The sequence below is a fragment of the Triticum dicoccoides genome, unplaced genomic scaffold (genome assembly GCF_002162155.2).
Source record: "Triticum dicoccoides isolate Atlit2015 ecotype Zavitan unplaced genomic scaffold, WEW_v2.0 scaffold52182, whole genome shotgun sequence".
NCBI lineage: Eukaryota > Viridiplantae > Streptophyta > Magnoliopsida > Poales > Poaceae > Triticum > Triticum dicoccoides.
In genome coordinates this window covers 19,340-33,581 of record NW_021278969.1, presented here as the reverse complement: position 1 = coordinate 33,581, position 14,242 = coordinate 19,340, and the positions used below count along the sequence as shown (strand labels likewise).

The 14,242-nt window shown below is 43.3% G+C and overlaps 1 protein-coding gene across 2 annotated transcripts; it reads left to right on the top strand.

The window, feature by feature from the left end:
- Positions 1–6,762: 6,762 nt before the first annotated feature.
- LOC119346831 (disease resistance protein RGA2-like) lies at positions 6,763–13,351 on the top strand. Of its 2 annotated transcripts, XM_037615961.1 has the most exons (5): positions 6,763–10,768; positions 10,851–11,191; positions 11,299–11,625; positions 11,856–12,018; positions 12,170–13,351. In XM_037615961.1, exons 1-3 carry the CDS (start codon positions 6,887–6,889, stop codon positions 11,312–11,314), a joined length of 4,239 nt encoding a protein of 1,412 aa, XP_037471858.1. In that variant the 5' UTR covers positions 6,763–6,886; the 3' UTR covers positions 11,315–11,625; positions 11,856–12,018; positions 12,170–13,351. The 2 variants fall into 2 exon arrangements, with proteins under 2 accessions (XP_037471858.1, XP_037471857.1); XM_037615960.1 differs by having other exon boundaries at positions 11,856–13,351.
- Positions 13,352–14,242: the final 891 nt, after the last annotated feature.

Genomic DNA, 14,242 nt, shown 5'->3' with positions numbered 1-14,242 from the left:
AATTTCTTTATATATGCTTTGGAATGGATAAAATTATCCTACTCCCTCCATTTTTGTACACAAGGCCACTATCAAAATTACAATTTGCAACTATACAAGGCCACTAACATTAATCGAGGCAAAATTGATGGCGTTTGCCTCGTACTAAAACCCGAGGACATTAATATCCTTTGTGTGCATGCGGAGTGAGAAGGTTGGTTTGTACTCCCAACATTAATCAACCAATGAGGAGTAAAAGGGTTGGCTTGTTGTGCGTGGGAGAGAAAAACTACATTAATTAACACGACAAACAAGGTGACAAGCTAGCTTGCAACATTGACTTAAACATAGCATTGATTTTTACCTTGGTACCTGTAATATGAGTTTGTGGCCTTGTATACAAAAATGGAGAACATATCCATGAAGGTGGCGGACGGCATTGCTTTTCCAGTGACCCCCGAAGAAACCTACCATTGCATCCCGATTACAGAGGGCTATGCTCGTGTCATGGTTGATGAAGTGGTGGACCCATATTCGGGGCTAACACTTGACATTCCTGGAGGTGAAGTCGAGCGCACACTAGGAGAGGCTATACACGTATCATCCTATGGAGAAAGGATTGCATCATCTTTCGAAGTCCACCGACACCGCATCGTCTGCCGACTCCTCGAAGTCCGCCACCGAGTCAGCAGACTCCCGCTCCTCCAAGTCCATGAACGCGTGAGACGACTACTCCTCGAAGTCCGCCACCTCCTCCGCCGGTTTCAAGTCCGACACCGTGTCAGGCCACACCTCCTGCTTCAAGTCCGACACATCGTCAGGCCACTTCTCCTGGTCCAACTCCACGTCAGCTGTCTCTGCCGTCTCAGCAATCACAGAAGAGACATGCCGCAGCTTTGGTGCGTAGCGGTACGAGTCGAGGTAGTTCAGGAAGTACAGGCGGAGACAAGCGATATAAATATGGTCCAAGCCTCGCTCCTCTTCCTCAGAAGCCATACGACATGACCGAGGAGCAAAACGCAGCCATAGTGCAGGCCCAAGTGGACGCCCATTTTGGACCGAAACCGGCACCGCCGCCAAAGGAGAAAGTGCCTCAGAAAATGATTGACCACTTCATTCATATGGCTAGAGCACCAGCTCCCAAGCCTGTTGACTCAGACTATGAGCGTAAAATCAGGAAGCTACATCGAGCACGGCTACAGAAGGAAGCAAGCTCGAGCTGTTAGCGTCAAACTGTTAGCGTTCCCCAGCAGGGCGATGTGGTAATAACGGAGGAGCATATCATGCAGGCTGAAATGCTCAAGATCTCTGTTGGACAACTCCTCGAAATCGAGCCCATGTCTCCGCTTAAAGAATCAGAAATAAAATGGAAATATGCCTGGGGCCAACCTTTGGTCCATCCAGACAAGGTCAAGGACCTCCCAACGAGAATGTATGAATTGCATCAATGGTACATGAACATGACCAAGATTTCCAATCGAGTGTCCCTCATGGTGAATGTCAAGAAGGAGCATTATTACCATGAGAAATCTCTGTCCATTGAGTATACAGAACTTTTTCAGTTATACAATCAAGACGCACTCGACAAGTCTATCGTCAGTTGCTATTGTCTGTAAGTGATTTCTTTCTGTAATTTAAGTCTCAAGCTAATTATGTAGTGATAATTTTGATCAATCATTACATGTAATTATCCTCACTATATTCTTTCCTGTGGTATTATATGCAGGATGAAGATGTATGAAATGAAAAAATCTAGAAGCTATGACATTGGGTTCATTGACCCAAATACCATTAATGAGGACATATGGAAGTTTCCATTTTATCAAGCAGGTGTAGAGGAAAGCATGGTAGAGTTCTTGAAGCGCCTCAATAGCAATGAAGATATACTACTTCCTTACAACTTCCCGTGAGTCACACTGTCTTGTACTACAAATTCTGTTTTGCTTACTAGCTAGCTAGATGTTAATAATTAAGTGTATACGGTTTACGGTAGTTGATTAATTTTATGCACATGCCCGCTTAATTAAGACATGCAAACATGTGCGCATGCAGTTGGCACTGGGTCTTGATAGACATTAAAATTGAGGAAGGCAAAGTTGAATTACTGGATTCACTAACTAAAGAAGAAAGTGACTTCACCATCGTGAAGGGGATAATCAACAGGTAATTTCAATCATTATTAACTATATATATCTCGGCCTATTATTAGTTCGTCATTTCCTGATATGAACTATTTAATAACCCCTTTATTAATTTTCATTGCCAGCGGGCAGGGCATGGGCAAAGTTCATCAAGGTGACTCCAGGCGAATGGAAACAAAAGTTGTTTTGGCATCGACCAAATGTAAGTAATTAAGTAGTACTAGCTAGCTACCATCTCTTTAATTCTTGTTTCAATATCATTAATTAATTATCATGCTTGATTAATCATTATCTGATTCAATTCCATTCTCGTAAAGGCCCTGAAGCAGGCACCGGGGAATAATCTGTGTGCATTCTATGTTTGCGAGAACATTCGCATGATGACGTCCGAAAGGAGCAGATCTGATAGACAGGACTGAGTACATTTGTCAGAACACTATTCACACCATTATCGATATCTAGTCACACAACTAACACACATGCATATTGATCTCCTTCTTAACAGTTCAGAGAGGTGCGGGATAAGCTTCTACCATCGCACCGCATACTAGCACTTCAAGAGGAAATAGCGGATTTTTACTCGACCAGGTCATAAATCCCAAAGGAGAATACTATTACCCGCTACCGCCCCCATGAACTACTTGTCATCGTGCTCCGGAGGCACCAAGGCAACATGTGTAGGAGAAATTGTATATGTATATACATGTGTATGTGTGAATAATGGTGTTGGTTGTGAGACATTCGATGATATATATATATATATATATATATATATATATATATATATATATATATATATATATACCATCGACCAGGTCATATATATGCGGTTCTATACGTACGAGAAAATCTATTTATATATATGCATAACGTGTATAATTTGTAATATCGTGAAATACCAGCAAACAAAAAAAGGAATAAAAATAAATAAAAAACACCCAAGCATTTAGTACCGGTTGGTGTTACCAACCGGTAGTAAAGCCCTACGCGCACCCGGGCCTAGCTCGTGCCACGTGTTCGCACTTTAGCGCCGGTTCGTGACGAACCGGTACTAAAGAAGGGGACCTTTAGTCCCCACTCTTTAGTGCCGGTTGGAGAACCGGCACTAAAGGCCGTTACGAACCGACACTAAAGGCCGGTTCTGCACTAGTGCGCAAACGGTTTGAACACCCATCAGGATGCATCTATTTGTTGGTGATGTGGACTTCCACTCATAGGGACACTTACATCTCTGTTGCACCACCTTAAGCAGAGAGGGGTTTCATGTGGGCTCTTCGTATTGGGGAAGTAGTATCCCATGGACATGTTTCACCTAAGGTTGGCTTTTGATCCTGGTACCGCCAGGTCATATCCCTCGATGACGGTGGCAACCCTGTCTTGCTTGTCTGTTTGGCAAAAATAGAATTTTTCTTCCGAGATGATGATCAGGACCAGATGCAGCAAGTTATTAAATTTAATTTCTAGTAAGAACACAATTTGTGCGTACATTCTTCATGTAAATGATAAAGAGAAACCATGTATAGCACGAACGAATTGCATGCAAGGTGCAATAATATACTCATGACCACATACATGAGCACTGGATGATCTTGTCATGTGATGTATATATACAGCCTATGGCAAAGTGTCTTCCTCAAGTACCAAGCAGTAGCAAGTCGGCAGGCTATATGTTAAAACGAAAGCATGCAGTCCTAGACCGAAAAACCTTAGTGAACTGAAAGACATTGCAGCAACTAGCTAGGTACAGTGACTGTGGGACGTTGGAGCGAAACAAACAAGCTTGTTGTTTTTTTATTACTTTTTAGTTAATTAGCATGGGTGGAGTAGACAGCGGTTCCATGGGAGAAAATGGCACAACGGCATGTTGATCTCACGCGTGCGTGAAACTCCTCCATGGCCACTAGCCACAACTGGTTCTTTCGTCCTTCGAGTTGGTGCTTGTTTGATTGTTTTTTCAGTGACACCTCTGTGATATTTAAGATTTTTAAAACCAAGATAGAATAAACACCTGAATCGTGTGTCATGTCATTTGTCAATACTACAAGATTGCAAGCACGTGTGATTGTGCACATGAAAACATATAATTTCTTTATATATGCTTTGGAATGGATAAAATTATCCTACTCCCTCCATTTTTGTACACAAGGCCACTATCAAAATTACAATTTGCAACTATACAAGGCCACTAACATTAATCGAGGCAAAATTGATGGGTTTGCCTCGTACTAAAACCCGAGGACATTAATATCCTTTGTGTGCATGCGGAGTGAGAAGGTTGGTTTGTACTCCCAACATTAATCAACCAATGAGGAGTAAAAGGGTTGGCTTGTTGTGCGTGGGAGAGAAAAACTACATTAATTAACACGACAAACAAGGTGACAAGCTAGCTTGCAACATTGACTTAAACATAGCATTGATTTTTACCTTGGTACCTGTAATATGAGTTTGTTGCCTTGTATACAAAAATGAAGGGAGTACCAAATTCCATACAAATAAATTCTATGCGAATTGCAGTCCTACGGATTATAGAAAATCTTAAAGATCAACGTGCTCCATTCATTTTTAGTTCCTTGGATGAGCTATTTGCCAGAAAAAAAAAATCTTTCGATGAGCTGCATGACCGACAAAATCAATTACTCGTGGCGCAGCGTCCTGGTACAGGTCGTCCTGGAGAAGCTCGTCGGCAACGGCATCGACGCTGCCTGGGCCGCCGCGCGCGCAGCCGACCCCGACCCCGACCGCGGAGGCGAGATCCACTGGCTCCCCTCCCGCCTGCAAGGCCTCCACCTCGTCCTCTCCGCAGCCCAGGAGCGTGTGCCCAGGGTGAGCAGCGAGGCCCTGCTCGGCTCCCTGCGCCACCTCCACAAGCTCGCCAGCGGCGCCGACAACCTGCTCGAGGAAATGCTCTACTACCAGATCCACCGCCTGCTCCATCAGGATGAGGCAAAAGACACTTCCTCCTCGTCGTTGATCATCAAGTCAGTGGTCTCCAAGATTCGTGGTGCTAAAAGGGCGTGAATTGATGTACTGCAGTGTGTCTCGGTGCTGGTCCGGATGACATTGACGAACTTTGTAAGTTTTATTGTAGCTTGGCTACACGAGTGATATAAGGCGTTTTAGATCACTAAAGTGCATATTAAGTTTTTGAAAGTTAAACATATTTATGTTTGACCAAGTTTTATAGAAGAGAATATAAAAACCAAAGTTAAAAATTAGTGTCATTAGATTCGTCATGAAGTGCATTTCTATAATTTATTTATTTAGTATTTACTTGCAAACGGTCTATTCTATAAACTTGGTCAAACATAAAATGTTTGACTTTTGGAAAAAAAATATGCACCGCATCGTGGAATAGAGGAAAGTACTAGCCCATTATATGTGGGCCAAAAGATCAAGCACAAATGGGTTGAACAGTCGCCACAATGCATCTACTTGTTGGTGATGTGGACATTGGCTTGGTCATCCCCCCTCCCAAATGCAAGCAAAGAGGGTTCCTCTCGGCTCTTCATCTTGTGGAAGTAGTAGTCGGTGGACATGTTTTGCTTGAGATTGACTCTTGAATCTTGATCCTACTACAACCAGGTCATATCCCTCAATGACGGAACAACCCTGTCTTGCTTGTTGGTTTGGCAAAAATAGAACTTTCCTTGCTAGACGTTGATCAGGCCCAGATGCAATAACCTGTTTAATTTAATCTAGTAAAGAAATACATTTTGTGCAAGCATTCTTCATGTGAATGAGAAAGAGAAACAATGTATAGCATGTACGACTTGCATGCAGGGTGCGACAATATACTCATGACTACATACATCATACATGGCCGTTGGATGATCTTGGCATGTGGTGTATATATACAACCTATTGCAAAGTGTCTTCCTTCCTCAAGTACCAAGTAATAGTAGGTGAACGGGCTGTATCTTAAAGTGGAAGCATGTAGCCCTGAAGACATTAGTAGAGTAAAAGACATTGCAGTAATTAGTTATGTACAATTGCTATGAGATGTTGGGGTGAAACAAAAAAGGCTGGTGTCATCCGCTTGTGCATCTTTCCTTTGGCATTGGCAACCATGACTTGGCCCAAGAGTGTCGTCTGCCTGCTTATGTCTTACGCAAATAGGGGCATTGACTAAAGGTCAAGTACAATTTTTGTCCGAACACATGTAGAAAAAAAAAACAGAATAGAAATTCATACATGCCACTTTTCACTTGAGTGGAAGAATATTTTTCGAGTGCCCAGGTTCAAAATTATACTCGGTGAATTATTTGTAGTACTAGTCTACATCAGCTTTGATTCTGGTTTTTTTCTTTGTTGTATGTTCAATCGGAATGGGTGCCATTGGAAAAACACATTGAGTGAGTGTCATGTCCTTTTCAACATTATAGGACTGCATAGATGTTGACTGTGTACAGAGAAGTCATAACATTCTTTACGTAATGTTTGAGCGGATTGAAATGTTCCTACGAAATCTAGTACAGATAACTCTTATGAAAAATTCCTGTAAATTGCAGTCCTAAAAATTAAACCATGCATGGAGTAGAAAGGAAAATGAAAATCATTCAAAATTCCTTTAGAAAAATGTTTTTGAATCAAAAGGCTTCTCACAAGTCACAATACATCGGTGACGAGCAGCGTGACACCACAAAGTCAACTACTGTTGCTGCAGGCAGGCTCCGTCCACCGGTATCCAGTGGAAAAATCCTCATCGCCATAGATCTCTACATCCTCGGGCCTCTCCCGTCCACCGCCGCCGCCGCCGCCCTGCACCCATGGACGTCGTGGGCGCAGCGTCATGGCTTGTCCAGGTCGTGCTGGAGAAGCTCGTCAGCGATGGCATGGACGCCGCCTGGGCCGCGGCGCGCGTGGCCGACCCCAACCCCGACCCCGGAGGCGACATCCACCGGCTCCGCTCCCGCCTGCAAGGCCTCCACCTCGTCCTCTCCGCAGCCCAGGAGCGCGTGCCCAGGGCGCGCAGCGAGGCCCTGCTCGGCTCCCTGCGCCGCCTCCACGGGCTTGCCAGCGACGCCGACAACCTGCTCGACGAAATGCTCTACCACCAGATCCACCGCCAGCTCCATCCGGATGAGGGGAGCGACACTTGCTCCTCGTCGTCAGTCGTCCAGTCAGTGGTCTCCAAGATTCGTGGTGCTAAAAGGGCACGAATTGGTGGGGACGAGGATGCCAGCACCGGTCGAATTGATGAGATCTTGAAGCAAATGTGTGAAGCTGGAGATGATGTTCGTGAGGCGCTCAAGATGGAGAAGCTGGACCTTGTTTTCACCCGCGGAGGTCATGATGCTGGTATGGATCGCCGGGGCCCGACTACAGCTTTTGTTACCGAGCCGAAGATATTTGGGAGGGATGCCGTGAAGGAGCGCATTGTGGAGACGCTGGTGAGTGCTGAGGCTTGTGGTGTCGATTTGTCAGTCCTTCCGATTGTTGGCAATGGTGGTGTTGGGAAAACTACTCTAGCACAACTCGTTTATAACGACGCAAGAGTGAAAGGTTGCTTCAGCAAGCGGATATGGATCTCGGTGTCTGCTGACTTTGATGAAGTAAGGCTCACACGTGAGATGCTGGACTGCGTGTCAACTGGTGTGAGCAAGCATGAAGGAATCACAAACCTGAATAAATTGCAAGAGATTCTTGATGAGGATTTGAAGTCGAAGCGCATGCTGCTTGTTTTGGACGATATGTGGGAGGACAGTGATAAAAGTCGCTGGGACAAGCTATTAGCACCACTAAGATGTTCAATGAATGGCAATGTGATCTTGGTCACAACTAGAAATCACTCTGTCGTGAAAATGATTTCTACTGTGGACCCTATACATTTAGATGGCCTGAAAGATGATGACTTTTGGCTTATGTTCAAGTCATGTGCATTTGGTGATGAGAAATATGAAGGACATCCAGGTTTACAGGTTATTGGGCAGCGGATAGCCAACAAGTTGAAGGGTTACCCCTTAGCTGCAAAAAGTGTTGGTGCACTGTTGAAAAGAAACCTTGATGGTGGGCACTGGATGTCAGTTTTGCAAAGTGATGAATGGAAGCTGCAGCAAGGGCCGGATGATATCATCCCTGCATTGAAACTTAGTTTCACACACTTGCCTTTCCATCTCCAAAGGTGTTTTTCTTATTGTGCACTATTTCCTAAAGGTCACATGTTTGATGGGATGGAATTGGTTCGCATTTGGATATCACAAGGTTTTATTCCTTCTGGAAGTAAGAGAATGGAGGAGACTGGTTATCATTACTTGAATGATTTAGTGGACCGAGGTTTTTTTCAAAGAAGCACATACTATTCTATGCATGATCTGATTCATGACCTGGCACATATAGTTTCTTTAGACGAATGTCATATGTTGGAAAATTTTGATTCAAGAAGTGGAACATGTCACCCAACTATTCGACACCTATCTATCAATACAAGATCTGCTTATAAGTGGAACACAAGTGCCCGTCATTATTCTCCCAACGATAACTTTCAGAGAAAGCTGGCTTACATTGGTGGAAAAGTGCAGACCAAAACGTTGAGCACATTAATGTTATTTGGGAAGTATGATGAAGGGTTTTCTGAAACTTTTTCCAAGGTATTCAAAGAGGTGCAGCATCTTCGTGTTTTGAGGCTATCCGTACTAACTTGCAGCATAGACACTCTTCTTAGTGACTTTGGCAAATTGATCCATCTTCGCTATCTTGAACTAATATCAAGTGGACCAGGTGGACCCTTGCCAGAGGTTATATGTCGACTTTATCATCTCCAGGTTCTTGATGTAGAGTATTGGGTGGATCTTTCTGCTTTACCACTTGGCATGAACAATCTTTTGAACTTGAGGCATTTTGTTGCTCGAGGCGAATTGCATGCAAAGATTGCTGGAGTTGGAAGGCTAAAGTTCCTCCAAGAATTGAAGGAATTCCGAGTGGGAGAGACTGAAGACTTTCAGATTGAACAGTTGAATGGGTTAAAAGAATTGGGAGGATCTCTTGCAATTTACAATCTGGAGAATGTGGGTAGTAGGGAGGAGTCTAAGAATGCTGGATTAAGAGACAAGATATACATCCATGATCTGTTGCTTTCATGGTGTAAGAATCGGTTTGGTGTGAGTTCTATTACTGAGGCAGAGGTGCTTGAGGGTCTTCTTCCAAGTTGTGGGCTCAAGCGCCTTCATATAACTAGTTATGGAGGTATTTGTTCCCCGACATGGTTGAGCTCCAATTTTTCACTCACCAGCTTAGAGTCCATCTATCTTGAGAATTGCACAAAATGGGAGATACTTCCGCCACTTGGGCAATTTCCACTTCTTAAAACACTACATTTGGTACAGTTGTCTGCTTCAACAGAAGTACCAGTTATGTCCTGTGACGATTGGACTGGGTCTGAAAAGCATGTCATTTTTCCATGTCTAGAAGAACTTACAATAAGAGATTGCCCTAAACTAAGGTTATTTGCATTACCTCAATGTTCTTCCAGTGACAAAGGCTTTCACTCATTTTGTTGCCTCCGTCGTGTTAACATTTACAACTGTCCTCAGCTAGTTGACTTACCCCAGTTTGGTGAGATGAAATCTCTATCCATAATGTCTATTGAGGGAGTAGGATCATTTCCTGACATCAGATTATTTGTGCGAGCATTACATATCAAAGGGAGTGCTAGTGTGAGAACCTTGGATGAGATATTAACATCAATTTTGACTTACTACAGGCTTAGCGGGCTTGTGAAATTAACAATTGCAAGCTTCCTTGATCTAGCATATTTGCCCTGGGAAAATTTCAGCCGACTTCTCTCCTTGGAGATGCTGGTAATTATGGATTGTCCAAAGTTTTTCTTGCCTGCTTATTCGTATGATCAAGGAGTCCCATCTTTGCTCAAGAAGCTTGTAATCCAAGAATGTGGTATAACCGGGAAGCAGTTATCTGACTTGCTGTTGCAACTGCCCTTCCTTTATTTCTTGACTATTGGAAGCTGTCCAAAAATAGCATCCTTGGCAGTTGGTGGTCTGATTACTGGGAATTTCAGCTCCTCAACATCTTACAACCACTACTGGACAATTGATGGCTTGTTGCAAATCCCACCTGACCTCTTAAATCGGCTTGAGTATTTGTGCATAGAAGACTTCCCAGATCTGGTTCTTCTGTGCAATGAAGGCTTTCTTGGATTTATCTCACTCAAAACACTGCACATAACAGGGTGCCCACAATTTTTTTCTATAATGACAGAAAAAGAATCCAGTGACAGCTGGTCCCTCCTACCACCATCGATACAAGACCTTATGGTTACTCACATGGATAACAGGTTGCTGTCTTTCATGCTTTCTAATCTCACCTCATTGTCCATCTTGGCAATATCACGGAGTCCAGGGCTGACATCTATTGTTCTCCATTCTTGCACATCTTTAGAAACAATTATTATTGAGAAATGTGCTAGGTTATCTGCTCTGGACAGCATGGGGTCTCTCTGCAGCATCAAGCACATGCGGATATTTGAATGTCCCAGTTTAGCTATACCTTGCGGCCCTTCATCTCCAGATGGGCAGAACAAGGATCTGTACTTTTTACTGCATCTAGAGAAGCTTGAGATTGATAATGCTTCATTCTTTAGCACAACAATTTGCAAGAGCCTCCCCTCTCTCCAACATGTGGTGTTTTTCATGGTAATAATAACTCAGTGTAGTTGCATTGATGTGGTGAACTTGTAGGGTATACAATGATTTCTCAATCACTCATTCTCTACAGGCGAAGAATGTGAGATCGTTCACAGAAGAACAAGACAAAGCACTTTGTCACCTTACATCTCTTCATATTCTTGATTTTTGCTATTGCTCTGATCTCATATCGCTGCCTAAGGAACTGCATCGTCTTTCTTCCGTCAAGAAACTATCTATCAAGGCTTGTCCAGGAATTCTATCATTACCAGAAATGGGCCTGCCGGCTTCCCTGCAGGAGCTGTATGTGAGCAACTGCAGTACAGAACTAAAGGAACAGTGCAGAAAGATAAAAAACGTTAGATGCGTTTATGTTGATAGACATGCAAGCAAGTTCATAACTATATGCAAGATGTTACGGCTGTATTTTAGGTACTATTTCTAATTTGTTTTTGTATTTTGTTATACAAAGTATCTTATTCTTACTAACCAGTAATACTGACATAAAAGTATTTTTTGCTGGCTTGCTTAATTCACAGGAACCAGAAAAAGTGAGGATCCATTCTGATGGAAATTGCAAAATAAATCCGTGTGCTGATTGATAGTCTATTTCATGGTAAGAAGTGGCAGAAACAGCTCTTTGATGAAGTCCCAAAGTGCAGATGGTTTCAAGAATACATTGTCTAGATTCTGTCGTTAAAAGAAAAGTCTCCTGTGACTGTTGTACTTGTATACATGATGGAGCTTGAGATGAAGCAAGCAGCTACAAGAGCAGCAGACCACTATCTTGATTACGCACTTCCCCCTTCTCTTGTGCCGGTTTGCCAGTTATTTGTTGATAACTACAGACTCTGGAAACTGATGAGGTATGGCTACCGGGTATACCCACGTTTTCTGAACTGTAATGTAGTTTTGGTGCCATCATTACAGGATTTCTTTCTTCACATAGCTTTGTTTGTGGTACTGGAATGAATTTCTGTTAACTGCACAAACCACAAAAACCATTAGTATATCTGAATGGCTGCGATCAGCAAACAACTATAGTAGAGAATGTTGTTTTCATTGTATGGAAAATTAAAGGTCTAATATTCTGCAGATGTTGATTCAGTAATCGGTTCATCAGTAAGGTCCAACCTAGTCGTATGGATGTTTCTTATGTTCAAGATGGCGCCATGCAAGTTGTTCAAATGCAAGATGCTGAGAAGGGTAGTATAAGAATTGGAGATGAAGAAAAGCAAGCTGCAATTAATTACTAGATGGTATGATACATGGTGCGCAAAAGAAAGCTAGCATGAGATGTTTCTCCATGTGTTGATCTGCCGGAGGGAAATACTCATGGGAGGCATGCATCAGGTTGTTACCAGATTCAGTTCTGGTGATAATTGAGATTTTTGGTTGGTTTGCTTGCAGGTCACCGGATCATTTCTTTACAGCTAAACAGAATGTTAATCAGCTCCGATCTATGATGGCCAACTCACCAGAGGAGATGTGTTGGAGATATCCAGAGCTAAGCATGCAGAGTGTCAGTTCCACTGAAACAGAATGTAAGGCAAGTAATCTTAGAGTTACTGGTAGGTCGGGCACATTCAAATAGCGGAGAAAGCATCCTTGTGTCTGTGCATTCTGGTATTTCGGGATGGCAATACTTTCATGCTACAGCTCGTCTGTAATCTATTTCGCATGTTGTTCTGATGCTCTTCAAGCTGCTACCACCTACTAGAGGAAGTTCTGGCATGGCGTGGGGCTGGAATCAGAGAGAAGTGTTTGTATGTAGCTGTCCGGTTTGGTTGAGCCGTAGGTAGACACCAACACATGTAGGATCGTGTGAGTAGCCAGGCAACAGATTTGGTCGAGTCATGGGTTATTGAAGTGATTCCAGGATTGGTGGTGCGAGGCGTGTGTTTAGCCGAGTCTAACAGCCTATTCATGTGATCAAGTTTGCTATATAAGAGAAGTAGTGAGAAGAGGAGGATGCTGCGAGGGCAGGAAAAACAATGTACTAGTCTCTAGTGCCACCAAGGAGAAATACCTCTGGCCAAAGCAAATCTCTGAGTGTCTCTCTCTTGGTGCGTATGTGTTGTGTGAAGCAACGAGAAACAATTGTGAGAGTGAAGGGAGGAGCTGTGAGAATTGAGATGCAGCTCCAACAGTTGGTTAAAAAGAGGTGTGTGAGATAGTGGAGGAAAACAAATAACGGGAAATTGGCAGTTGGCTTTTGTGCAGTAGTAAGACTAAACTTCAAGCGAACGATCGACTTCTAAATCCTTGGTCCAGTCTCATCATCTCTTTCTTCGTGGTTCGAAATCTGCATCCTGAAGTTACTAATGGCTTAATTGTAAAGACAGTCCAGGCGTACCCACATGGTGTTGTACAATCGGCTACTGACCTATCCTTCTGCCTCCATTTGTCTACATCATTGTGGCATTAAGTCATTGGAAAATACCCCAGCTGTTCGTCTGCGTCATTATGGCATTTAAGTAGTACTGCCACATAAACAGAATAGGCAAAATCATCTCATTCTTGCTATTTTCTCCCTCTCTGTTTTAAAATGTAAGGCGTATTCTTTTTAAAAAGACAAGCATTTGACCGACAGTACTCTAGCATGCAATTTAGGGAATCTATGGAAAGTACTGACAGTACTACCATACACGTGTACCCTCTATCATCACCTTCCTTTTTTGCATCAAAGTTCGTGCAATTGCATTTCGTTTTTTGTTTGTTTCTCCCCAATAAAAGAATATTTGATCTTGAAACTTCACAGACCAACAACGCACAAGTATTACCATGTGCAGAAATATGTCTGGATGTTTTGGCGCAATATAAAAAGGGCAGCCTTGTGATGTAGCTTCCCCTTGTGCAGGGTGTTGGAACCGCTCTCTCTCTGATGGATGGAGCACTTTTTTCTGGCAACCAACCAGTACACAGGCGGGGGGATTTATACCCGGAGCCCACACACGCACCTAGCACACGCACGCTCACCACACCGAGCACTAACCCACTAGAACGCCACACCGGCCACTAACCCATGGCCTGACTAAACTAACTATGCATGCACACGTAACAAACTGCTGCTAGCTACACGCATGGTTCCAGGACTTGCGCAGGCTTCTCAACGGCCGCAAGACCGGGCCTCTCGACGAGCCAAAGAGTGATCCACATCCGGCTGCCCAACTTCATGCGCGGAGTCTCAACGAGCACAACGACGCTGCGCTAACTGATACGCCGGTCACCACGCCGAGCCGTGGTTTACTCCTAACAGGAAGGGTCTGACCACTTTGGATCCTTTGGCGCAATATAAATTTTTAAAAATGATACAAGTGATTCAAAATTTGACAAATTCATGTTTCATCAAAAAATCGGAAAATATTTTATTACAATGAATGTCCCTTGAGTATAGTTGAACTACAAAGTTTCAAGGTCAAATTTTCTTTCATTGAAAGAAACAAAAAAGAGAAAATTCTAGATAACGATAGCACGAATCTT

Bases quoted from the DNA above. Each gene is read 5' to 3' on its own strand.
- LOC119346831 (XM_037615961.1), top strand. From the start codon at position 6,887: ATGGACGTCGTGGGCGCAGCGTCATGGCTTGTCCAGGTCGTGCTGGAG. The intron at 10,769-10,850 runs GTAATAATAACT...CATTCTCTACAG, and splicing joins AACATGTGGTGTTTTTCATG to GCGAAGAATGTGAGATCGTT.